Genomic DNA, 27,190 nt, shown 5'->3' with positions numbered 1-27,190 from the left:
ATGGAAGCCTCTCCTCAGTGCAAGACACATGGAAGCCAACATGGAGTTTGCTAAAAAACACCTGAAGGACTCCAAGACGGTGAGAAATAAGATTCTCTGGTCTGATGAGACCAAGATAGAACTTTTTGGTCTTAATTCTAAGCGGTATGTGTGGAGAAAGCCAGGCACTGATCATCATCTGCCCAATACAATCCCAACAGTGAAGCATGGTGGTGGCAGCATCATGCTGTGTTTTTTCTTTTTTTTCAGCTGCAGGGACAGGACGACTGGTTGCAATCGAAGGAAAGATGAATGTGGCCAAGTGCAGGGATATCCTGGACGAAAACCTTCTCCAGAGTGTTCAGAACCTCAGACAGTTCCAACAAGACAATGACCCTAAGCACACAGCTAAAATAACGAACGAGTAGCTTCAGAACAACTCTGTGACTGTTCTTGAATGGCCCATCCAGAGCCCTGACTTAAACCCAATTGAGCATCTCTGGAGAGACTTGAAAATGGCTGTCCACCAATGTTCACCATCCAACCTGACAGAACTGGAGAGGATCTGCAAGGAGGAATGGTAGAGGATTCCCAAATCCAGGTGTGAAAAACTTGTTGCATCATTCCCAAAAAGACTCATGGCGGTATTACCTCAAAAGGGTGCTTCTACTAAATACTGAGCAAAGGGTGTGAATACTTATGGCTGTGTGATATTTCAGTTGTTCTTTTTTAATAAATCTGCAAAAAATTCAACAAATCCGTTTTTTTCTGTTAATATAGGGTGCTGTGTGTACATTAATGAGGAAAAAAATGAGCTTAAATGATTTTAGAAAATGGCTGCTATAAAATGGCTAATATAACAAAGAGTGAAAAATTGAAGGGGGTCTGAATACATAACGTACTCACTGTATATATGCAGTGTGATCCTCACTTTTTGTGGCTCCAGTGTTTTTGTTGATTTGTCTGTTTTTCTTTGGGAGACGGTCCTAATGGCTCTTTGAGTATTAAAGGTTGCCGACCCCTGATCTAGTCGGAACCCCTCGACCTTGTACACCAGCTCAGGCTCTTTTCCTGCTTGAGAGGTGACTTTCCAGAGCTAGCTTCTGGAGCCGGGAATCAGATCGCTTCCCTTCTATTGCCTAGCTCACAATGCACCCAACACCCTAGCCCACTGCTACAGGTGGTGAGCCCATGTGAAGTAATAATACTACTAATAATAATGATATTAATTAGAATACTACTACTAATAATAATAATAATAAATGACACATTAGATATAAAATGTCTACACACCTCTGTTCAAATGCCATTTTTTTGTGATACAAAATTATTGGCAACATAAATCTTTTCAAACCTTTTTTTCACCAATAATATGATCTACAGTATATCTTGCACAATTCAGTTAAAACATTTTTTAGGACAGGAAGTAAAAATACGCAACTGAAATAAGTGTGCGCATGTGCTTATAACGAGGATGTGGTGGTGTTCAAATTCAACCATTCACATTCAAACTCATGTTAAAAGAGCACACACCAGCCACCATTAAATTGTCTCTGGTTAATACCAAATAAAGTTCAGATGTTCAAGTAGGCTTTCACTGACATTTTATTTTTGCTTTAGGCTAAAAGTTTTGTGCAACGGTTTTATGGGACTCCTCATAATTCACCTCACCTTGACTAAGGCCCCAGTTACAGCTGAAAGAAAAACAGCCCTAAAGGATGATGCTGCCACTACCATGCTTCGCTGCGGGTATGGTATTCTTTTGATGATGAGCAGTGTTATATTTGCGCCAAACATACCTTTTGGATTTGTGGACAAAAAGTTAACCTTGGTTTCATTGGATCCTAACACATTTCCTCTCATGCGTTTGGTGGATTTCAAGTGAGTTTTTTATTCTTTATAAGATAAGGCTTCCATCTTGCCACCCTATCCCATAGCCCAGACACATCAAGCAGACGGGAGATTGTTGTCACACGTATTAAACAACCAGTATTTGCAAAAAAATTCTGCACATCCTTCAATGTCGCTTCGGCCTCCTGACAGGCTCCCTGATCAGTTTTATTGTCGTCTTTTCGTCAGTTTTGGAGAGACATCCAGTTCTTGGTAATGTCATTGTTGTGCCATATGTTCTCTACTTCATGATGACTGTATTCACTGGGATAATAAATGGCCTTGGCAATTCTTTTTGTACCCTTCTCCTGACTGCTATCATTGGCCTGGAGACAAATTCCTTGTGTGTCTTGTAACGTACTTGGCCAAAGCTCTTTCTGATTCTGATAATGAAATCCCTCTGACCTTGTGTAAACTGACTGCACACCATGGCTTATACTGTAAGATGTGAGTACCATCCATCCATTTCCGCACTGCTTATCCTCACTAGGGTCGCAGGCGTGCTGGAGCCTATCCCAGCTGACAAGGGCAAGAGGCGGGGTACACCCTGAACTGGTCGCCAGCCAATTTCTGGGCACATATAAACAAAAAACCATTCGCACTCACATTTACACCTATGGGCAATCTAGAGTCTTCAATCAACCTACCATGCATGGTTTTTGGAATGTGGGAGGAAACCGGAGAAAACCCACGAAGGCACGGGGAGAAGATGCAAACTTTACACAGGCGAGGCCAGATTTGAACTTGGGTCCTCAGAAATGTAAGGCAGATGTTCCAACCAGTCGGTGACCGTGCCGCCCCCAATTCAAACATCTAAACTTTATTTGAGGTTTAAATGGAGGCAACTGTTTTACTGAGTCCGATTTAACGAGTTTGAATTAGGGCCGTACAATATATTGTTTGAGCATCGTCATTGCAATGTGCATTTGCGACCTTGTCACATCGCCGGGTCCTGCTCAATGTTGGTGTATTGATATGCAGTCAATCAACTGTAATATCAATAAGTGACCAGAAATGGGACCTGCTTGGACATGCTAATAAGATTAGCACCGACATTATTGTAAATTATAACTCATCAAACAACACACACAGAGCAGCTCAAAGTGTTATATTCTTTTTGTTGTTGTTGTTGTTTTTTTGTTTTTTTTGGTATGATAGCTATTAATGAAGACATGAGAAACAACTACACACCTGCATTTACCTGCATGTACTGTACTGTATCTCTTCAAGAATGTGCATGTCGCAACAGATTACACTGGGGGGAGACGGGAGAGCCACGGCATTAATGATGGAACAAACTTCAAGTGTACACAATACCATGTTTAGCTCAAACTAATTCACTCAAAAATAGAAATATGAATGCATATGTTAAAACACAGGTGTAAAATAACAGAAATAACAGAAAAAAATGAATGAATAGTGTTAGGAATGTGCTAATAACAAAGCAAAGCAAAGCAAATTTATTTATATAGCGCATTTCACACACAAGGTAACTCAATGTGCTTTACATCAGTAAAAGCATTTAAAACAAAGAAAAAAACAGCTGATAAACAAAAACAAAGAGAAAAAAATAAAATACAATGAAATACAATTAAAAGAGCACACAGTGCAAGAAATGTCATTTAAAAGTGGAAATGCTCTAAAAAGCATGAGGAAAAAAGAAGAGTTTTTAACCTGGACTTAAAAACATGCGCACTTGGGGCTGACGTCACTTCTGTTGGCAACTTCTTCCATTTGTGTGCAGCATAATAGCTAAAAGCTGCTTCACCATGTTTGCTTTGGACTCTGTGTGCCACTATTTGACCTGAGTCGGTCGATCTCAGAGCCCTACTGGGTTTATATACCATTAGCATTTCATTCATGTATTCAGGACGTAAACCGTTTCGTGATTTATAGACCAGCGGCAGAACTTTTAAATATATTCTAAAGCTGACTGGAAGCCAGTGTAAAGACTTTAGAATTGGAGTAATATGCTCTGACCTCTTTGTTCTGGTCAGAACCTGAGCTGCAGCATTCTTAATGAGCTGCAGCTGTTTAATGCTCTTTTTAGGGAGTCCAGTCAGAAGACCATTACAATTGTCAAGTCTACTTGAGATAAACGGATGGATGAGCTTCTGGTCTGCTTCACACATGCAAGCCTTCACTCTGGATATGTTCTTCAGATGGTAGAAGGCAGTTTTAGTAATTGGTTTGATATGACTGTTGAAAGTCAGGTCGGAATCTATCAGAACACCAAGGTTTCGGACTTGGTCTTCTCTTTTTAAAGAGAGTGACTCCATGTATTTACTAACAGCAATTCTCTTCTCTTTGTTGCCAAAATTTTACGCCACAATGAATGCACTTGTATTAAATAATATATAGAAGGGTGATGAAGGAGTTTATATCAACCCTTTAAGGTCTGCGAGATTTTAGTACACCGAATTACCACCGGGCTACACTACTTTTGACTTTTACTTGAGTCACATTATTGTCAAGTAACATTACTCTTACTTGAGTCCAATATTTGGCTACTCTACCCACCTCTGGAGGAGACATCCTCTATTGCTACTCTTACGTTAAAGCAACATTTTTGCTCATCAGATCAGCCAGTGTCGTACTTGTTGCACTGGTCTTTTGTATTTTCGCGTTGCAGTGCTGCGGGTTGCGGCCCCAGCGGAACCGCGAAGCACACGTAACATCGGCGACAACAGTTGAGCCGCTAGTCCATCTTGTATTAATTAGGAAACGCTCCTACAATTATCTAATTAGTTTACGGATGTTAATGTTAAATGTATTAAGCGACGGGGCTACGTTAGGGATCTCTTCAGTGCCACTGTCTCTAATCCGTACATCATGGCTGGCCTCACCACTGTCTTGTCAACTTTGCCCTTCATCCTAGCATGAACTCTTCTGTTTTAAACAGTTACTTCCTGGTCATGTCCTTGGCACCCTCAATGTGTATGAGTGTATTACCAAATATATGCGTTGTATATATACTCAGTAAGGTTGCTTTTTCTGCTAAGAACAAGAGCCCAATTGCACTTCTTAAATTTAACCTATAAAGCTGACTGTATCAGAGATGTGCAAATGAGTAGCTGCAATAGAAAAAAATATACGATGCACTGAATTCACAATAAATGAACTACACTATAGTGAGGGATTAGTGGAAGTGATTTCTCCCTCTACGACCACTTTCCTTTTGACCTTCCTCTCCCAGAATGGAGGACAGACCCATGCCAAGTAATGGACGCGATGCTTATCAATATGTGTGGATAAGGAGGCTTCAGTGTTGTGTTCTGCCGCAGCCATGGCGCCACTTAGTATCTCACACAAATCTTTTATCTCACACTGAGCAGAACACAGCTGCGTGTGGCAAAATATGCCTTATATGCCAAAACAAATCATAACCAACATTGAATAAATCATATTAAAATAATATTTAGACTGGAATTGGGTCATGGTTTCAATATTAGAAAACCATTCATTTCTCAGTACGGGTTGCATGTTTATTTGTTACAGAATTGTAACCATTGACACACAAAATTAATTTCATAGTTTTTTTTATTTATTTTTTTATAACTTTAATGTGGCTATGCCATACTGTATACAATCTTTATTTTCTCTGGAACTTGTTAGCCCAAACAAGGCCATAAAGCTGTAATTCTCCCCTTATTGACTCACTTAGAGTCGGTCAGTCTCCCCAGTGTCTATTGCCATCTTATCTCACCCCATACACTCTGCTTATCGCTGCCTTCCCTGAGGTGATGGGACGCCATCTGCAGTGATGCACGCACGTGCACACGCACACACACACACGCGCGCACTCTCTCACACACACACACACACACACGCACGTAGTATTCTGTATACTACACTACATTCACTGTTTAACCGTTTACACAAACTTTAGACATTTACTCCAGTTCCCACAAAGACAAAATGTAAGTTTGTCTTTCAATGGCCAATTTGTCATTCAGCTTGGAAAAATTTTGTGTTGGTGGGAAATTTAATGTTGGAAATTAGAGAAAACCTTTGAAAAACTGGTGGCGTAAAAGAAAATTGTAATCATAACAAGGGGAATGTGTTTATACTCATATTAGGCCTTGTTAATTTGAGGGGGAAAAGCATGGAAAGGGTTCGAATAAATTGTCAAAACTCGTTTTATTATGGAAAAAACATGGATGAAATACTGGAAAAAGTTTCTGAATGACTTTGCTCTTTTTTTCTGGGAGGGTGTAAAGAGGTTGATTGAATTCTTGCGAGACTACCCAGTGGCCTTTTGTGGAGGAAATAACCCCGACACTCCGTTCCTGACGTTGGCCATATTCTTGCCACTGTCCTCTACTGTTTCACAGCCATGTTTTGGTCTGTGTTGCCCTGCCTCAGTCTCGTGGTGCATGTATGAGTAGATTCCCGAGACAGAAAATCAGGGATCTCTTTTATTTTATTTATTATTTTATTTTTTCGACATCTTTTTACAGACAAAAAAATGAAATGAACAAATTGTGAATGTGACGATGGGTATCTGACAGAAAGAATTACGATACAAATCATAACAGTAGTAGGACTAATAATAACAGTAATAATAATATTGGCAATAATAACAAAAAAAGATTACACATCAAAAAAGAATTTCAGTTTTAAAAAGAAGTTTTTTTTGGTTTTTTTTGTCCAACTAGTGAAATAATTAATCTTAGGTCATAGGCCAGCGCCTTTACCATACTTAAGTTGAGAGGGGAGGGAGTGCACCACCCACCTCCCCACCAACCACAACCACAACTCGGCACCATACGTTTTGTGTCATTTGCCCAACCTGTCCGATCTACAATATGTGTCATATTTATTTAGAAATGTGTAGTGTTTTATTTTAATTATTTGAGTGAATGTGATGCATAAAAAATATTTTGTTGTTTTGTTTTTTCTAAGATGTTGTGTACTGCGTTAAATAGAGCAGGGCATGTAATAGGCGGCCAGTCAAGGTGGAATATTGGGGCGTCAAGGGGGCAAGAGGGGGCAAAAGAGGGGGCGGGGATACTCAAGCTCAGAGACTCCAAAGACCCCCAGATCCATCTATTGCTACCCTAAGTAAATAAACTGACATAAAACAACCAAAAAAACATTACACAGCACGAGAGAAGTTCCTAACACCACAGTGCAGCATCCAAAATAAATACATTCATTAAGATAAGAAGAACAAAACAAAAGAAAAACAAAGAAATAAATATATGAACATCAGCAGCCAACTCAAGAGATTGATCATTTCCCAACTTTAAGTCGTGCCTTCACAATCGCCGCAGCTGCAAGAAAGCACTGTTCACAAACATAAATGAGAATAATACAATCATTAAAAAAAAATAATAATAATATTCTTCTACAATCAAAATACATCAGAGCACCCTTCATATTTGCACTTGGCATACAGGAGATGCAGTTTTATTCCCTCTTGTTATTTGGAGCTGTTAGTAGATTGTGAGGGTGAGGATGAGTCGTAGATGTTCGGAGAATTAGGATGCAAGTGAGTTGTTTCTCGTTTTGCCTCCCAATGTGCTCCAATAGATTGCATGTGGTGAATGCAGCTGACACATTGCTAACAAATACCCCAAGCGTGTTGACAACTTCACCCGAGTAGTCAAGGATGTGCTTCTTATGAGAAACCGACACTGTCAGCTAAAGCTAACCTGCGCATTCATTCATTCATTCATTCATTCACCGTTCAGCTAGTCTAAAATGACATTCGTGCTCAAACGTCTGCAAACATTGTGGAATGTCTGAAAAATATCAAAACAAATGTGTATATAGAACATACTGTGAGAAATTGCTGCGCCAATATCCATTTTCAATGGTAGGTCTATCTACTAACTCATTCGTGTTTGCTACAAGTGGTATAGAAAACAAATGGATTCACCTTTGGAAAAAAAAACAATGTCATAGACAAGCTGAATCCAAGTATTCATCATAAAACATAACCCCGTCAAAGTAACTCATTGCAAACAGCGATCATGTGATGTCAGCCCCGCTAGCCAAGACCATCCCAGTTCTCTAGGATCCCCTGTTTTTCATATATGTTGGGGTAAAATGAAGTCTGGAAGTCTCATTGAGCCTGATCGAACAATGACAATGAGGTAGTGAGGTCAAAGACTGAGGGGTGTACACCCCAGAAAAAGACACAAAGGTCACTAGGCACAAGTGCTATATATCCATCTGAGTTTTCGTTTTCTAGCCGCTTAGCCCAGTAGTCGATACTAAACAATCACCTCGCAGCCTAATAAAGGCCCCCTGTATTTTTGTGCTATTGTGGCAAGACAGACAATCGTAATTGCACAGGCTAGAAAGACGGCCGGCGTTCTGATAACTTCCTTTAAGTCAACTACCTTCATTTCCCGAGACACCCTTTCCTCAGTCTTCGTCTCTAGATAATTTTTTTTTTTTTTCATCAATGGGCACATTTGTCACCTTGTTGCCTCTCTATCCTCCAGCGATCCCGTCACCTCGGGCTGTGCATTATGAACCGTTGGTTGAACAACTCTCAACAGCAGATGCTTTTGGTCATAGCGCTCCTTTTTGTTTTGGCATGACCAGTAATCAAGTCAACGGAATGACCGAGAAAATAGAGCAGAAAAGGGAAGCAACGGCGATGGACTCATACTTGAAATTCCTAGAATGCATGTTCAACCTGAATATTGATCCTTGCTTTTTAGAAAATAATTATTGATCTCGGCACTGTCCTTTCACTGTCTCCTTAAATTCTTTTTTTTTTTTTTTTTTTTTTATCTTCACCACTCAACTATATTTGTTTATGGCTCATTTTCATATCATTTGATCAATAACGATAAAGACAAAAAGAAATAAAAATGTGATTTTTAATTTCAAATGGTGGGGGCCCATTAAGATCCACTTATTTTTATAGCAGTAAAGACAAAAGTACAAAATGATAAAGACATAATGTCATAAATCGTGTGAGTTGCACAATTAAGTTTTGCCCTTCAAACTCTGCAGATACAAGTGCATAAATGATCCTAAATACTCATTAAACTCTTGTCTTTATTCAATCATAATAACGGTAAAGACTTAATAATTCTGACACCTTCCCAAATTCATACATATCGCAGAAACAACACCATTTATTTTGCTATCTGCGATGGTGTAACTGCAAAATGGCTGCCTCATCCTGGCACTTCAGCTCACAGATCAACAATATAATGAGGTTCTCTCCAGTGGCAGCTTGAGTGACAAAGAACTACTTGCAAAAGAACCAAAACAGGAACTCTGAAGACACTAAGATGCATTTGGTGTTAGTTTTCACGGAAAAGACATATTAAGCAATAGTAGAAAAAAAAAATATATATATATATCCAAAAATGTAATTCGCATATTCAGAAACCATGTTGCAAATCATGAAACTTCATTTCAGACACCTAACAGTCAAGACATTTCAGCATTAAAATATTAGTACTTTAGTTTTGTTTTTGGTTTTTTTCGGGACACTTCGGACACTTGAGAATAAAGACATTTTGGCATTAAAACTTTGAAAAATATTACTTTGGAGTATTTTCTTAGAAACAATGATGAGCTTTTGATGAATAACAACGGCCAATAATTCAAATACTCATATCAATAACATTCATTGATTTTCAAAAGGAAATTGCGTGGGCCCTGTCTTTGGTTTTGTTATTGATCAAATGATATGAAAATGACCCTTACATGTGTAGTCTAAACCCTAAATGTGCATTTGTTTGAAGACTTCTCAATGTGTGTTAGTGCTTTGGTGACGACAGAGTTGGAATGGTTTACCATATGTGGAGATTTATGGGTAGCCTTTGCGTGACAGGTTCTAAGACCCCTAGCTCGCTGCCCTGGAGACAAGTTAGCGACCTGATGGCAACTCAAGTCTCCGCTGGTTGCTGAGACGTCTCCTTAAATCTCCTGGAGATTAGCCGGTCCGCCGAGGAGTCGTGGTCAAATCGAACATGTTCAAATTCATTGGCGACCTTTTGGTGACTCCTCTAAATGCTATCTTAATGTCACTAAACTGTGAGCAATCATCACCAAAATGTATACGGACATCTCTACCTATGCCCACTTGAACCTCTGAAAATATTTTGCATTTTATGGACGTCCTCCATATGCTCACTATATAGAAAAAGCTGATAATGTCGCTTAATGGGACAAAATTGCAAGCAATCGTCACACACAAACACACATGAAAAACATTATATAGTGATTTAAAGAATATAAATGCTGCATGTAGGTCTATATCAGCGACTTCCGGGTCAATTGGCTGTCACGTTGTCTGGAAACGTCCACCAGATATCTTTTCGGTGAGAGCGCAAGCAATATGTTGGTCTCCTCGGGATCCCCCCGGAAGAGCTGGATGAAGTGGCTGGGGAGAGGGAAGTCTGGGCGACCCGACCTCGGATAAGCGGCAGAAAATGGATGGATGGATGGGTCCTGGAGTCGCCGCGACTGATCTGTCTCGGCAGTCTCGCCGACGTCTCCGCTGGTGAGATAGGGATCTTACACAGATTGATTGATATGGGTCAATTATCCCGTGATTACACTCCCGTCCTAACTCTCTCTTTTACGCACACACGCTCCTGCAGTCTGTGAGGGACACAATGCATGAGAGCATTAGTATTAGAAACAGCAAGTACACGATGCATGTGCTGTGCAGCCCTGTGTGTGCGTGCATGTGTGCATGATGCCCGGGGCAGTGAAGCTTCAGCAGCTGCTCTGTGTAGTGACTGAGCAGACACCAACGTGTCAGGCATCTGCCACATGTTCACCTTTCTGCCAACCCAGTGGAGTGTTTGGAGTTGATTATTTTTACTGATTTATTTGTCTCTATAGTTGCATTGATTTATAGGGTGTACACTTCACTTCAGATCCCAATGGCAATGTTTACAAGAGTGAACACCAATTTGTAAATTCTCGAATTTGTGCACAACAATCCGCAAAAACTAACCATAAAATCCATGCATGCACACGCACGCACGCACACACGCACACACACACACACACACACACATTTTTCCTATTTATGGAAGCTTATGCCCCAACCAATGTGTGTGTACAGTATACTAAAAAGCATCCACATCTGCTCCTTCAGCATATGATTGAACAGAATCATTGAAAAAAAGATCTAAATAATCTTAATCTAATAGGATGTTGTCTTGTGTTTGTACTAGTAATGTCAGGCCCACAGGATGTTGGATTGTGTAAATTAATATGCTTATAATGTATCTGTCCACCACTAATATAAATGTATTCATTAACTGAGTGACTGGTTAACTGCTGAATCACATTTCACATACATGCTGCAGACTATATTGCCAAAAGTATTCCCTCACCCATCCAAATAATCGGAATCAGGTGTTCCAATCACTTCCATGGCCACAGGTGTATAAAAAGAAGCACCTAAGCATGCAGACTGTTTTTACAAACATTTGTGAAAGAATAGGTTGCTCTCAGGAGCTCAGTGAATTCCAGCGTGGAATTGTGATAGGATGCCACCTGTGCAAGAAGTCTAGTCGTGAAATTTCGTTGCTTCTAAGTATTCCACGTTTGACTGTGAACTGCATTATAAGAACATAGAAGCGTTTGGGAACGACAGCAACTCAGCCACAAAGTGGTAGGCCACGGAGAAAGAGCGGGGTCAGCTGATGCAGAGGCACATAGTGCGAAGAGGTCACCAACTCTCTCCCGAGTCAGTTGCTACAGACCTCCAAACGTCATGTGGCCTTCAGATTAGCCCAAGAACAGTGCGCAAAAAGCTTCATGGAATGGCTTTCCATTGGCCGAGGAGCTGCATCCAAGCCATACATCACCAAGTGCAATGCAAAGCGTCGGATGCAGTTGTGTAAAGCACACTGCCATTGGACTCTAGAGCTGTGGAGTGGAGTGATGAATCACGCTTCTCCATCTGGAAATCTGATAGACGAGTCTGGGTTTGGCAGTTGCCAGGACGGTACGGTACAACGGTACTTGTGCCAAGTATAAAGTTTGGTGGAGAGGGGATTATGGTGTGGGATTGTTTTTCAGGAGCTGGGTTTGGCCCCTTAGTTCCAGTGAAAGGAACTCTGAATGCTTCAGCATACCAAGAATTTGGGACAATTCCATGTTCCCAACTTTGTTGGAACAGTTTGGAGCTGGCCCCTTCCTCTTCCAACATGACTGTGCACCAGTGCACAAAGCAAGGTCCATAAAGACATGGATGACAGAGTCTGATGTGGAAGAACTTGAGTGGCCTGCACAGAGTCCTGACCTCAACCAGATAGAACACCTTTGGGATGAATTGCAGTGGAGACTGTGAGCTAGGCCGTCTTGTCCAACATCAGTGTGTGACCTCACAAATGTGCTCCTGGAAGAATGGTCAAAAATTCCCATAAACACTCCTAAACCTTGAAAGTCACCTTGAAAGTGACAAACAACCTTTTTTATCAGTCTCGTAATCTGAAGGTTGCTACACTTTATGACATTTTTAGTTCTAGATGACAGAGGCTTACTTAAACTCAGAACACACACAAAATACAACCAAGAGCGGAACTTTATAGTATATTTAATGACATCTACAAGGGATCTAGAGGGAAACACACAAAGGTTTCCAACTCAAGAAAGAAAATAACACTAATAGTGGCAAAAAGAAGGAAAATAGGCGTACGGAAAGGGAAATAGAACATTGTGTGTTGGACTAAAGTGAAAAACGCGAGCATTTAACGCGTCCATTCCGGACGAGAGAGAGAGAGAGAGAGAGAGAGAGAGAGAGAGAGAGAGAGAGAGAGCGAGAGAGAGAGAACAAAGTTGAGATTTTGTCTCAAGCTAATAATTTCCCCGGAATTATTAGGCACTAATATTGTACCGTCTGGAAAAAGCTTGCCGTATCTACTCACGAGCGTAGGTTCAAGATGGTGGGTGGTGGATTGACATGCAGAGCTGTGGAGACTAAGGAAAAATCAGAGGTGGACCAGATTAGTGGGGCCTGTCAGGGCCATAGACCGCATAATTTCAATTAAACCGAGGGGTCCCACATGTGGGAGGATTTTATCTATTGCTAATTTGTCTAGAAAGGGAGCAATTTCATATAGCCTGTCGTTCATCAGCATGTTAGCATTCTGTGTGTGACCATAAACCGTTCGGAGCGCAGACAACAGCGTGGTTATGGCCTGGCTATTTTGGTTTAAAGTTACACAGCAGATGTTGAGGACTAAAATGGCTACTTTTAGCATGTTGCTTACCAACTAGGAATTGCCCACTTTGTTAGCCGTGGGGATTTTGGACTTCCCGAATTTGTGTCTCGATAGTAGGAAGGCTACAAACGTCACCGGTGGGGGCGCTGTGGATGTGTTTTATTTTGGTCGTTATGTTAGCGGTTTGCGGCGGAGCAGTGTGTTCGGTTTCACCTGTGTCTTGTTGGAGCATCTGCGTTGGTGGATTTAGTGTAGCGAGGATTCTGTCACGGCAGTTGGACCTGCTTGACCGGTCCGGTCTCACTGTGTTGAACATCCTTTGTTTCATTCATGGTGCATCATGGGCGGAGTCTTGTGTAACCCCCCCTTTTGCTACGTGGGGCTCCGAGTGGTTAAGAAGTGAGCTCCACGGAGTTCGCAGTAACAAAAGTCCATGATAATACAAATGAGCAGGTGCAAAGCCATGGAGAAACCAGCGTTAAGCATGCGCACCGCGCTGGAAGGAAGCGTTGAAAGAGTGGCCGCCAAGGCGAACCACAGAAAGATCAAACGAAAGGCAGGCAACTTTGACATCACGAACAACGTCGAACAGAAAAGGAAGGCTGGGAACCAGCACAGGAGGCGCTCATCACCAGTGGTTACTGCAGATGCAATAAAAGAGCTGGGCCCAAGGTGTTGCCTGGGGGAGCAAAGGGTGGGCAGGGTGTTTAAAATGGCACAGAGGTGCACTTTGCAAGGTCCCGAGAAGAAGTGCAAGGGAAGTTCGAGATCTTGAAGGAGGGACAAAGCCCACATGTCCTGCCATGCGTGTGTGAAAATCACAAAAGAAGCACAATGACTTAGCGGCTAGTGAAAGTGACGGCCAGCTAATCAAGAAAGACACAATCAAGGTTAGCGTGACAGCTGAATAGGTGGACCAATGATGGGGGACGGGGCCCATAATATGCGACTCAGAGGACGCAGTTTGGCATCTCAGCAAGGGGTCTTGTGGTCTCAAAAGCTCGGCAGAATGGTTGGTGTCGCAAGAGCGACCACTGGTGGACATCGTGAGCGTTACTGGTGTGCACCTCCCTTTTGTCAAGATGTCATCTGACGGTGATTTTGGTAGAGGCGGTGCATCCAGGAGACTCAGAGTGTAGCACTGGGAAGATTCTCTAATGTGTTCTGGCCGTCTGAGGGGTCGCTGCACCTGCGCATAAATCTCACGCCTAGTATAGTCAATTAATGGTATGAAACGACTTAGCAGATATTGTCCAATGAGCAAAGGCACAGTCTTGACAGGTGACACGAACACAGGATGAATTATGGAATGTGGCCCGATTGTCCATTGTAACCACACGAGCGAGTTTAAGTGGGTGTTCACCAAGGCAAGGGGGCGAATTGTCATTTCGCAGTGTTGGAGGTTGAGTGTACGACTTTCCTGCTTTAATTTGTCACGCAGTAAGTCAAACATGTCCTCGGACATGACCGTGATGTCTGCTGCAGTATCCACGAGTCCGTCGTATTGGAACGTACGTTCAAGTGTGGTTGTCAAGTAAAATTTCCCTGACGTGTCGTTAAAGGTGAGCTTACCTAGAAGGCGCCGAAATGGCTGCTTGTCTTATTTGCATGACAGGTCGCTGGAGTCATTCAGTGAGTCGCCGGGCATGGTCGAGGTCTAATTGTCGAACTGGGTTTTGGTCTGCGAATGTTGACTTTAGTAACGGGTGGTACCTGGTACAGTGGTCAGTTATGTGCTTGCCCAAGGTCTGTTGGACGGGACGCTTGTCATCGCTAATTGGAGCATCAGCCAAATGCACAGAGACGTCAGAGTCAGGGCAGACCATCACAGCGAGATGGCCGGGCTCGGCGATGTGGCCTCCAAGCAGGGGCCCAGGCTGTCGTGGGTCTCGCTTCATATTGTTCGCCAAGTTGCGGATGATCTCAAGAATAGCATGTGCAGCAGTACCCAATTCTTTGTTAGCAACCCCTTGTGGAGTTGCGGAGGAGGATGCATGACTTTTGGGCTTGTCTCGTTCAAGCGAACCGGACCGGGAGTCATTTTTTTCCAGGAAATGTTCAAAGCTCGTTATTATTTTGGTAGCTCAAGCCAGAAATATTGTGATCAGACAGCTTCGTGTTAGTCTTTTTGTGCTTAGCGAAGCCTTTAGCGGCTAGATCGTGCAGTTGTGAGCTGGACAGCGTGCGGGGGCATGCTGCCATGTGCGTGCATGTTTTCAACAAAAAGCATTTTAAAATGTATGCCGTCTTCCGTTTTCGGTTTGTTTAAATTTCCGAAGTACGCTTTACGCAACCGACAGTAGTAAGCTTGTGGTGTTTTGAGGCTCTCCTGTTTAACAGTAAGAGCTGCCGATAAGCACCGGCCTCCCGATCGTCAAATTCGCGGGACAAAGCCTGACAGAGACCAAGGTAATCGGCCGGTACATGAGCCGGTTGTCGTTCAATTAAGCTACTTACTTCTTGGTTAGACGTAACTTTAATAAGGTACAATCATTTAAGGTAAAAGTCAATGTCTAAGGTACGCGGCTGTGTCGTGTGAGTCATCAGAATGTTGCGCGCAATTCTAAGTCTTTTAAGCTCATACCTGTAGAGACGCCAGGATAAGAGACAAGCTCAGGGGGGTCATTGGGGCGGGCTGCAGTTGGCTGTAATTCCCGTCGAACAAGTGTTATGTCAGCTTCCTGTTCTAGCTTTAGCTTTTGCAGACGCCGCATGTCAGCTTCTTTTACTGTCAATTGTGACATGAGTTCACATGAGTAGGCAACGTTTTTAGAGCATTCTTCTTTGAGCATCTCAAGCTGAGTTTCAAGATCAACGAGGCGGGCTTGTGCAAAGTTGAAACGAGTGTTGGACTCTACTAGCTGTGCCGTTAAGTTGATTTGTTGTTGCTGTTCAGTTGCTACTGAGGGCTTCAAGGCTAGCATCTTTGACAGATTCTGCACAGCCCGGAACAAGGTCTTTAGTAAGGTTACTTACAAGCCGTGTTAACGTGTCGAGACTGTCATAATGGCTGGGTCTACTACTAGTTCTGCCATAATTGCGTTGCGTGTGCAGTAGCTGTACGCGGTACGCAACTGAATGGTTTGTAATGTAAGCTCGTTTAATTTGGAATAGATGCACAGTAAAAGCAATGTAATTAATTGTTAAACAATTAAATAGTATTCGCAAACTATGGTGTCGAGGTTCATCACGTAACTTTAAGTATTTGAGAACGTGCGTAGAAGCAGTACTCAAATAGAACAAAATTGTTGTCGAATTTTGTGTACAAATTAATTTGATCAAATTAAAATTGCTGCGTGAGGTTTAGCAATTTAATCTTTGATTTGAGTGAGAAGTTTCTTCTGGAGTGAGAAGAATCAGCTTGTCAACTAAATTTAACTTATTCATTTATTTAGCTTTGATAAATTAATCTAGTTATGATTTAGTTACACAAATTGACTTGACCGTGTGTGATGCTATCACTGCAAGTCAATTAAATTTGTGAACGCAAGTTAGGACTTTAGCTAATTCACATAGGTTTTATTTAACTTTGGTAGAAGTTAAATGTACTTATCATTAGGCTTGTGAATTAATTAATTGCGTGTATGGCTTCCAATGATGTTTGCTTTGGCAGAGAAGGAAGGGCAGAACAAAAATAAAAAAATAAAAATACTTGAAAAAGTAAAATGAAAAAAATCAAATTGACTTAAAAGAAAAGCCCAAAGTGATTAAAAAGAGACAAGCAATTAATTAATAAACCCAACTTTGTAAAAGAACCATTCATCCATTTTCTGAGGCGCTGATCTTCACAAGGTTCGCGGGCGTGCTAGAGGCTATCCCAGCTATTTTCGGGCAGGAGGCGGGGTACACCCTGAACTGGTTGCCAACCAATCGCAGGGCACACATAAACAAACAACCATTCGCACTCACATTCACACCTAAGGGTAAGTTAGAGTCTTCAATTAACCTACCAAGCATGTTTTGGGGATGTGGGAGGAAACCGGAGTGCCTGGAGAATAATTTGCTATTGTGGCAGGCTGAAACGTAATAGAGAGAGAGAGAGAGCAAGTGCAATGGATAACACAAAAAATATTGTACAAATTGTACAAATAAAAATCTCTCCTATATCGGGACGCTGAAGCAACAACCGTCAAATAGTGGAAGATCACTGTATCTGTACTCCGTGATGATAAGTTGCAGGGACTCATTCTTTTGAGACATGGGCATCCTGGGACTCACATAGTCTCAAGTATAAAATGATCTATGCCACAGTACATCATAACTTACTGTATAGTTCAACATTGTCTTAAAATTACAATATTAAATTGAGATATATATTATATTGAACTATAACTGCAGTCAATGTGCAGTTTGTTTGAACTAATCAACAAACCTGGGTCATCAAAGCTTTTTATTTTTTATGTTTTGCTTATTTAGCCACCTAACCCAAGTGTATACAAAATGCAGTTTCTAAGTGATGATTTTGTTTATTAAGGCTTTAAGTAATTTCCACCCCTTGATAAATCACAAACAGATTTCAGGTTTGATTACCACCAGATTTGTTGAATCAAGAAATCACTTAAATAGTACATGTCAGAAAAAGTCAAGTAGGATACAAGATCTGCAGTAAGTCAAGTCAATTTATTTGTATATCCCTTAATCACAAAATAGTCTCAAAGGGCTTCACAGGCTCACAGTTCACAAAGACCGACGACATTCCCTTGTCTGAACCCCGCGTTACACCTGGCGTAAAAATAACACAGCAACATCTGAGTAGCAAAAAAAAAAAGTTTTGGAGTAGAAGTCAAAATCCAAATGAATTCTGAATTTGACCTGAAACGAGTAGTTAATGGACGAAAACCCGCCAATATGAGTGAGTTCAAGAAATTCTGCAAAGAAGAGGGGCCAACATTCCTCCACAATAATAGGAAGCCTTTTCACCAGGCTTGAGTGTCCGTTGCAGTCAGAGTTTGTCCTTTTTTGTAGCAGCGCCAAACCAGATTGTGATGGAAGAACACAGGACTGATTCTATGACTGTTGTGTAGAACTGCCTCAACAGCTCCTCTGGCAGGCCGTGCTTCTTCAGAAGCCGCAGGAAGTACATCCTCTGCTGGGCCTTTTTGAGGATGGAGTTGATGTTGATCTCCCACTTCAGGTCCTGAGAGACTAATTCCCAGGAACTTGAAGGTCTCGACGGTTGACACAGAGCAGTTGGACAGCGTGAGGGGCAGCTGTGGCGAAGGATGCCTCCTGAAGTCCACGATCATCTCTACAGTCTTGAGCGTGTTCAGCTCCAGGTTGTGTCGGCCGCACCACAGCTCCAGCCGCTCCATTTACTGTCGATCCGCAGAGTCGTCACCGTCTTTGATGAAGCCGATGACTGTGGTGTCGTATGCAAACTTCATGAGTTTGACAGTCGGGCACGTTGAGGTAAAGTCGTTCGTGTAGAGAGAGAACAGGAGCGGAGAGAGGACACTACCTTGGGGCGCCCCGGTGCTGGTGGTGCGTGTAGATGTGGTGGTGTCCCCCAGCCTCACCTGCTGTGTCCTGCCCATCAGGACGCTATAATCCAAACGCTAACAAATGCAAACGCCACAACACAACACATTAATGCCACAACACAATACATTAAAACCATAACACAGCGACATTAGATACACCAGAAATGACCGCAGGACTCCCTCCCACTGTCGGGGTGTAGTGTATTAAAATTGGAGAAACTGTTGGGGGTGAGGTGAGACGCTCACATGGCAATAATGACCCCCACCCGATGAGCTCCCCAAACGATATGTGAATGTATGTAGTGCATTAAAAATCTGCGGGAGAGAAGCATGCCGGGCCAGAGAGCAGGCCGGAGTGCTGGGACACCTGGCCAAGTGTCCAAGTTTTTTGTTTTGTGGAGTAGTTTTACTATTTTCTGAACAGAAACGGGTAGTTCGAAAGTATTCGCATGTGTTTTATAATATTGAAGGATGTTACCATCTCTCATTTGAAATTGTTGGAATAAGATTTCACGTGACGTGAATACATTATCTTTTAATTCGATTTTAATGTGTTGTAGGCGGTCAATTCCACTTTGTTCCCATGTGCTGCAGTAGAGGACTACTTTGTTTATCTCAAAATTGGGATTGTGCCAGATTGGAGAGGAATGGTATGGTCGTAATTGAGATTGCGTGGTTTCTAGAATTTTCCACCCAGCTGATAAAATGGCAGGAATAATGGCAGGGATTCTTAAAACAATTGTGGCGTTTGAGACTTCCGCTGATAAACGGGAGGTCTGAAAGTTTGGTGCTATTGCAGTCTATCTGTTCTAGTTCCAGTCAAGATTCTTGTTCAACATTTGGATGTAACCATTTAATGAGGTACTGTATTTGGCTAGCTAAGTAATAGTGTTTGAAGTTGGGTGCGTCAAGTCCCTCTTCTGCTTTACCTTTCTGAAGGGTAGCTTGGCTGATTCTATTTTTCTTATTTTTAGAGTAAAATTTTAAAATGGCAGAGTCTAGCATTTGGAACCATTTGAATGTGGGTTTGAACGTGATCATTGAAAATAAACAGTTAATTTGTGGTAACGTTTTCATTTTTACTCTAGCTATACGCCCTAAAAGTGAGATAGGTAGGCTGTTCCAATGTTTTAAATCATCACAATTATTTTTTTTCCAGTAGAGGTATGTGTTTCAAATTATTTAACTCTGTAAGATTTGCTGAGATATTAATGCCTAGATATTTGATAGCCCCAATTGGAATAGGAAACTTTAGATTTTGGTCCGCAGGATTCCATGAGTTAGTTGTTTTTGGCAGTATTACTGATTTTGACCAATAGAGAGCATATTCTATTATAATTATAATTGCGAAAATGTCTTAATGAGGTTAAAAACTGTTTGAAGTGATGCCTTGGGTTCTTGTAAATAAAGAAGGATATCATCTGCGTAAAGACTAATTTTGTGTTCTGACATCGGAGTACTGATACCTTTAGTATATTAGTGTTCTGCCATATTGCTATTGCCAGTGGTTCGATAAATAGTGTGAATAGCAGGGGCGAGAGAGTGCATCCTTATGTAGTTCCTCATTGTAAAGTGAAACATTTGTGGTGACAGTTGCTTTGGGTGCGTTGGATCACGTTGCGATCCAGTGAATATATGAGTCACCAAAGCCAAATTTGTGAAGTACATCAAAAAGAGAAGACCAGTTAAATTTGTCAGAAGCTTTTTCTGTGTCTAGTGACAAGACAATAGTTTTTAGGTTATTACGCTGAGACATACTGCTTAGGTTTATCAGTCACCTGACATTTTTGGTGGAGCTCCGTCCTTTAATGAAACCTGTTTGGTCAATGTATTAACGAGAATTTTTTTCTAGTCTGTTAGCTAAAGCCTTAGATACAGTGTGATTTTGATCCATCCATCCATCCATCCATCCATTTTCTGTACCACTTATCCTGACTAGGGTCGCAGGCGTGCTGGAGCCTATCCCATTCATCTTTGGGCGAGAGGCGGGGTACACCCTGAACTGGTCGCCAGCCAATCGCCAGCATGCACATTTCAGAGTGGCCTTTTATTGTGGCCAGCCTAAGGCACACCGGTGCAATAATCATGCTGTCTAATCAGCATCTTGATATGCCACACCTGTGAGGTGGGATGGATTATCTCGACAAAGGAGAAATGCTCACTAACACAGATTTAGACAAATTTGTGAACAATATTTGAGGGAAATGGCCTTTTGTGTATGTAGAAAAAGTTTTAGATCTTTGAGACCAGCTCACGAAAAAAGGGAGCAATAACAAAAGTGTTGCATTTATATTTTCGCTGGGTGTAGTGTTAGATTAATCTTACCCAACATTATAATAGACACAAAAGGAATGAAGACGCTTGTTACTTTTTCTCATGAGGAGGGCGTATGGGAGATTGTTCAGATCACAGTCTCTCAACACGCTCTAAACAATCCCCCCCCCTCGCTCCTGCATTTATTTGAAATAGGAGGGATTTACAATCATAATGTTCTAAGCAATAAGACACAACACATAATATTTGATATTATTCTAAGTAATAAGACACAACACAGAATATTTGATAATAAGAGGGTTTTTTCCCAGACATAGTATTTTAAGCAATAAGACACAACACATAATATTGGATCAACACCTGTCCCGACCCGACCACATCCGATCACGTCCTTGGTCCAAGCGTCCTTCCATGGATGATGCTGAGTCTTCTTTTTGAAGGCGAAACATCTAAAATTGTCCATCATACTAATGCAAGCTAAGCAAATAAATGATAACTTCTATAATATATTTAACATTTCCCTCCTGTTTATCATGTATTTGCACAAATTCTCATATCATCTTACAGTCACTTCATTTCGATTTTTAACTGTAGAATCATTTTTATGAAACAAATACATTTACACTCAGAGTAAACCTGTCATATATGAATGTTGTAGTTTAAATATCGTAATCATCTGTATCAGGAAACAAATCAGTTAAAGCAAAATCATCATTATCATCATTTTCATCATTATCATCATACAGTAAGGGATACATAAGCTCCAGACGATTCTCCATGGGGGTTATGGCTGTGGTGATTAATTTACTGATTAATGACCGAATGCATGGGATACAACAACATCCACATAATGTCAGAATGGCTGCAAAAACAGCAATTGATATCAATATTGGTGAAATTAGGGTTTTATATCTACCAAAGACGTCCATCCAGCTGTCCCACAAAGAAGTGTCCACCCCAGAGTGGTTCTTCATCTTGTGATTGAGGGTCCGTAGACCATCGATGGCTCTGGTCAAGCTCCCATCCGAAGCAGTATTGTTTGGAATGTATGTACAACATTGTTCTCCAAACATACCGCAAACACCTCCCTCTCTTGCGAGGAGCATGTCGACAGCTATGCGGTTCTGGAACGTCATTAAAGAGGTAGCCTTGAGCTGCTCATGCACAGCTTCCAACCCACTCTGAGTCCAATTACCTAATCTCTGTACATTGAAGTGGATGTAGTTTATCCTATCAACATTTTTATTAATCGTACACCACCAGCATATGAAAGACTCAAATCCTCCTGCAACTTGGTCAGCCAATTTGTATTGATTTGGCACCCCACGAGGAACTCCTATGGCGTCTATGTATGTTGGATTATTTTGCCCCTGCCAGGACAAATCTCTTTTTTGTCTATGTTCTAGATTGGACAAAAACATTGGTGTCCTTTCCATTAAATTTTGAACAGGAATAGGGTATACTGACACATGCAATATCAAAGTAATAATAGCGCATAATCCAGATTTATCTTTAGGTAATCTATCAAACAGTCTATCATCTCCGCACCACCACCAGATGTCGCTCCGTGATATTGGCACAAAATTTGGTTTGACTTTTAAGATTACTTTACACTGTGTGTCGTTCAGTGGTCCTAATTTTTTTTCTTTATTAATCATGTTTATACAAGTGAAATTATTTGGTGCTACTAAAGTAGAAAACATTGGTTTGTGTTTATCTGCTTCTGTTACGGGATATATAGGATCCCATGATTTACACCTCTTTGTTGGTACAGTAGCGTTCATTAATGGAATAATACAATCTTGTGATATTTGTGCCGGAACTATGCGCAACAAAGGCCTGGGACCCATGCAAACTACACAATCTTTTCTCGTTACATTTGCTGCTTGTTCCACCAATAATAACCAATTATTATTTTGTCCTGAAACTCCTGTGACAACAAGAAACCAATCATCAGTAGTTATTTCGTTAATCGTTAAAATGTATCCACCTTTATTTGAAGTTTCTGATGGCATTTCTGGTTCGACATGGTTCCCATAACACAATGATACTTGGAAGTGGGGATCTTTTCCGCCAGTATATGCCCACAAGCTCACCGTCAAACACATTGGTTGATTTGATTCGTATTTCAATATTAAACTATGGACCGTTTTGCTTAAATTAAATTTCTTTCTATGTTCTTTTGCTGTTCTTTTTGACCAACTGGACCAATCATAACCTGTTTCACCAATAAGGTCTTCCCATTTAAAGCCTATAGTTGCATACCAGTCATATCTATATCCCCAATTTTGCCCATTCTCTTGAGCGTCATTTGTGAGAGCCGCATATGGAATTATGATTAAAGCAGCTTGATTTTGGGGGGCACAAAATATTAAACCCTTTTGCCGTGTTTGGAGGCCATGCCCACAAACTTGATCATCAGTTGTACCCCTTTTGATACGAGTTAATGATCCAATTTTTGTTATTATTGGGTTTGTCATATTGGTCCAGTTGGTAGGTGATTTTTCATCAAAAAAATGGGTTCTATCATTTAGGGTGGGACGTCCCATGTACCACAAAAACAAAACCAACACCATAGTAGCCGAAATTACTACGTATCCACTTATCAAATGTCGTAACCAATGTGGGTGTGCCATTCTGCTGAGTTCTCACTAAACGGGTTGGTGTCTTTTTTCTTCACTGACCAGCAAGCGTTTTCAGAATCTACACATCTGCTCCCGCTCCGTTATCAGACTTTAGATCACCTTCCTTATTTGAGTACTCAGCTGAAATGACTCTTTTACAGTGTGTTAAATGAACCCACGTATTTCTTTCTGCTATTTTTATCTAGAGATGCCAGCAGCACGTCATCCACATAAAGTAAAATTTGGCTCCCTCCTGGGGGAGTGAATTTCGACATGCTTGTTTTCATTATTTGTGAATAAATGGTTGGACTTTCACAGTAACCTTGTGGCAATCTAGTAAATGTGTATTTTTTCCCTTCAAATGTGAATGCAAACCAAAATTGACTTTTCTTTTCTACTGGTATAGAAAAGAAAGCATTACTTATGTCTACCACTGTAAACACTTTAGCGCTTGGTTTCAATGAATTTAACAATGTGTGTGGATCTGGTACGCATGCTGCTCTCTGAATTACTGCAGAATTTACTGCCTGTAAATCTTGCACCATTCGCCAACCAATTGAAGGTGGGGCCTTTTTTACTGGAAAAATGGGTGTGTTACATGGTGAATCTGGACAATCCACTATAACTCCTGCCTTAATTAGTGCTTCAATTACTGGTTTTATTCCTTCATGTGCATCTGGTTTTAACGGATATTGACGAATCCCTGGTCTATATTCTGTTTTGGGTTTAATTTGTACTGGTAAAGCCCCTTTAATAAGGCCTATATCAAATGGTCCCGTGGACCATAATTCTTTGGGTACTTTTTTCAATGTTTCTTCATCAATTTCAGTGAGAATCATTTGGTCTAATCAAACAGGTTGCATGTGTTTCCCTTCATCAACCTGTATTGTCCAAAACACCGCCTTTCTAATTAGACCAGTTGATGCACTGTATTCCAGTTTGTTTTCTATTTGCTGCCAATCATCTATCTCTTGTCCTTGTTTTACTAATGTTCCCATATGTTTCCATTGTGACTCATAATCTTTGCACAACGAAACATGCATGATATCGATTGTGTAATAGAATGTATTTTCTTTGTTTTCCAGTGTTAAATAGAGGTCCTCTCTCTTTAATTCATGTTTTCGTTTCACTACAATATTTCCATTTGATGATGGAATGAGTACAAGTCCTAATTGGAATAAGCCATCTCTTCCCAACAAATTCACAGGGCACTCCGGGACTTCGAAAATGGGCATTCTACAAGTTTTTCCCTGTGGGTCTCTAATCCACACAGGCTCAAGTTCCATGGCAAAAGTAATTTGTCCATTTGCAGATCTCACTAGTGCCTTATGTCCCGATAATCTGGAACCTGGAATCTTTTCCCGACATGCAGTCCTACATGCCCCTGTATCGCAAAGAAATGTCATTTGTTTACCATTTACTGATAAAGTTATTTCAGGTTTTTCAGTGTCCAAACTCAGAATGTCCTGTAAATTGAAATCCACCTCCTCATTCTCTGTAATTTTTACACAGGAGGATTTGTTGAGTTGGGAAGCAGGCTGGCTTAGTCATGCAGTAGTTTGTCCGTATTCTCTCTTATTTTTATTAGGACAATCACGCGCAATGTGACCTTTGTTTCCACAGCACCAACAGATGTTCTTATCACAATAATTTCGATTTCTATCATTTCTTACTCTCCAACGGCCTCTGCCGCGTCCCCTAAAATTATCTCTTTCTCTGCCTTGATAGTATATTTCTGCTCTTTCGTCGAGGAAGGCATCAATTTTTTTTTTCTTCTTTTTCTCTAACATTCTCTCTGCGTGGAGGGCATGATTAACATATTCCTCCAGTGGGCCAGTTGCTAGGTTTATCCAATGTTTATCTACCCATCTGTTAATGTGTTCTTTTGAATTCGCATGTAAAGCATTTTTTAACTGCTGTTGGTAAGGGCCCTGAGGACTAGCATCCTCATTCAAGCCGCTGTTTGCTTTAAAACAAGCAGTCATTCTAACTCTATATTCTTCAAAAAGTTCGTCATCCTTTTGTTTCACCCTATTAATTTCCGTGTAATTTGCTCTTTTGCGGAACCTGGCTGTGGTTCTCTCTATCAAACCCCTAACTCTATATTGTAATTCTTTGTCATCATGTGGCATTATAACACCATGTTGCTTTGGGTCCCAATCCCCTCGGCAAAGATGCCAATCAGGTCCCATTGCCGTCATCCAAACTTGTTGAGTCTCAGTCCCATTTAAATGATAAGATTGTCTAAGATTTTCTATTTCCTCAACAAACTGGACAATGTCTACTTTGTAAGGTGTGATGCCGGCTACGGCCTTTTTCACATCCTCATTTGTCCAGGTCCTATAGACCAAAAGAGTTTCTCTGCGATCTTGTTGTACATTCGGATTTGCCACTTCAATCATCGGAAATAAATCCATATCTCCCTCGTCTGAGGTTATATTTGTTATTTTGGGAGTGGGAGAAAATGTTTCTCCCAAATTTCTAGACCAATTCATTTGTACCCCTCCCGATCGTAAAATTCGTTGTGTTTGTGCCTCTTGAGTTGGAGGATTTTCATGAGGTGGCAAAACCGGGTACAATGGTGCTGATGCTTTTGTTTCCTTACTTTTTTTACAACTTTCTTCAATTATCTTTTTCTCGCTTGTTCTTATTATTGGTCCTGTCTCGTCATCTTCCTGTCTTTGAAACAACATATTTTTATGTCTACCTTCCTGCTCTTTTTGTTCATTTGTTAAGTGTTTCTTATTCTCCCTTCCTTTTTCTCTTTTTGACGCCATGTTTAACCAGAAGAGTAAGTCGTCAAATCCATCTTTTTGTATTTGTGATATATCATTTTTGTGTCGACACTTTATTTCGTTTTGAAGTTTTACTATTTTTTGCGAATTTAGCTGGCCAGCGAAACCGTATTTGGTTATCCACGTGTTTAAATGTTCTATTTTGGAAGGGTTTTGGAGTTGAACATATTTCCAATCTTTACATGTTAGGCCTATTTTTGGATCCGGTTTATTGTTGTTATTTCCCATTTTTGTGAATTTGGAAGTCAGTTCATTTGCACCTAGAGTGACCTAAATACTGACCATATTCAAAAATGACAGGGTGACAATTAATGTCTGAGTTTTGGTAATTCTCAAGCTTCTACCCTAATTGGGGCGGAGAATTCTTGCCTTTGCTTCCAAACTCAGTTGTCACTTACAATCCTGTCTTATAAATTCATACTTTTACACATACACACGTTATTAATAACGTTTTTATAAACACACGAAAACACGGAAACACAGAAATACAGAAATACAGAAACACAGAAACACGGAATTTAAGTACGTACAGGACTCCGCCGTCCCCACGGATTTTATCGGATTCCGTCCTCCATCAACTTGCCAGGGACTAGTATTACACAAGGTTTATTCTGCCGCAGACTTCTTCGTCGCGCAATTCATTCACTCTTTTATTCCTTTTTCCTAAAAAAATTTTTTAAAATTTAACTCACCAAAGTCGTCTTCAATCCTTGGATTGTCGTCAACCTCCAGATCCCAGTTGAGAAGTCCGAAGACCAGTCCCGGAAAGGGTCTCAAATGCCGTGGCCACGGTCTCTTAACTGGATGTCAGCTCCACAACTGGAATCTTCGGGTGTGTTGACATCCGGCTCGAAGGACCAATTTATGTTAGATTAATCTTACCCAACATTATAATAGACACAAAAGGAATGAAGACGCTTGTTACTTTTTCTCATGAGGAGGGCGTATGGGAGATTGTTCAGATCACAGTCTCTCAACACGCTCTA

General features: G+C 41.0%; 1 protein-coding gene across 8 annotated transcripts in view; it reads left to right on the top strand.

Moving 5' to 3' along the window:
* bcas3 (BCAS3 microtubule associated cell migration factor) overlaps positions 1-27,190 on the top strand; it is a 403,546-nt gene that overhangs the window by 161,141 nt on the left and 215,215 nt on the right. Inside the window, exon 23 of one of the 8 annotated variants that reach the window (XM_061781701.1) lies at positions 1,600-1,619. The exons of 6 other annotated variants lie outside the window; for them this stretch is intronic. In XM_061781701.1, coding sequence (XP_061637685.1) covers positions 1,600-1,604 — 5 coding nt within the window. In that variant the 3' untranslated portion in view covers positions 1,605-1,619. Of the gene's footprint in view, positions 1-249; positions 626-1,599; positions 1,620-27,190 lie in introns of those variants that run through there. One more of the 8 variants, XM_061781696.1, reaches the window with a different exon arrangement.

This window comes from Phyllopteryx taeniolatus, chromosome 8 (genome assembly GCF_024500385.1).
Source record: "Phyllopteryx taeniolatus isolate TA_2022b chromosome 8, UOR_Ptae_1.2, whole genome shotgun sequence".
Lineage (NCBI taxonomy): Eukaryota > Metazoa > Chordata > Actinopteri > Syngnathiformes > Syngnathidae > Phyllopteryx > Phyllopteryx taeniolatus.
Note: the sequence above shows the minus strand (reverse complement) of the source record. Positions and strands in the feature narration are given on the sequence as shown.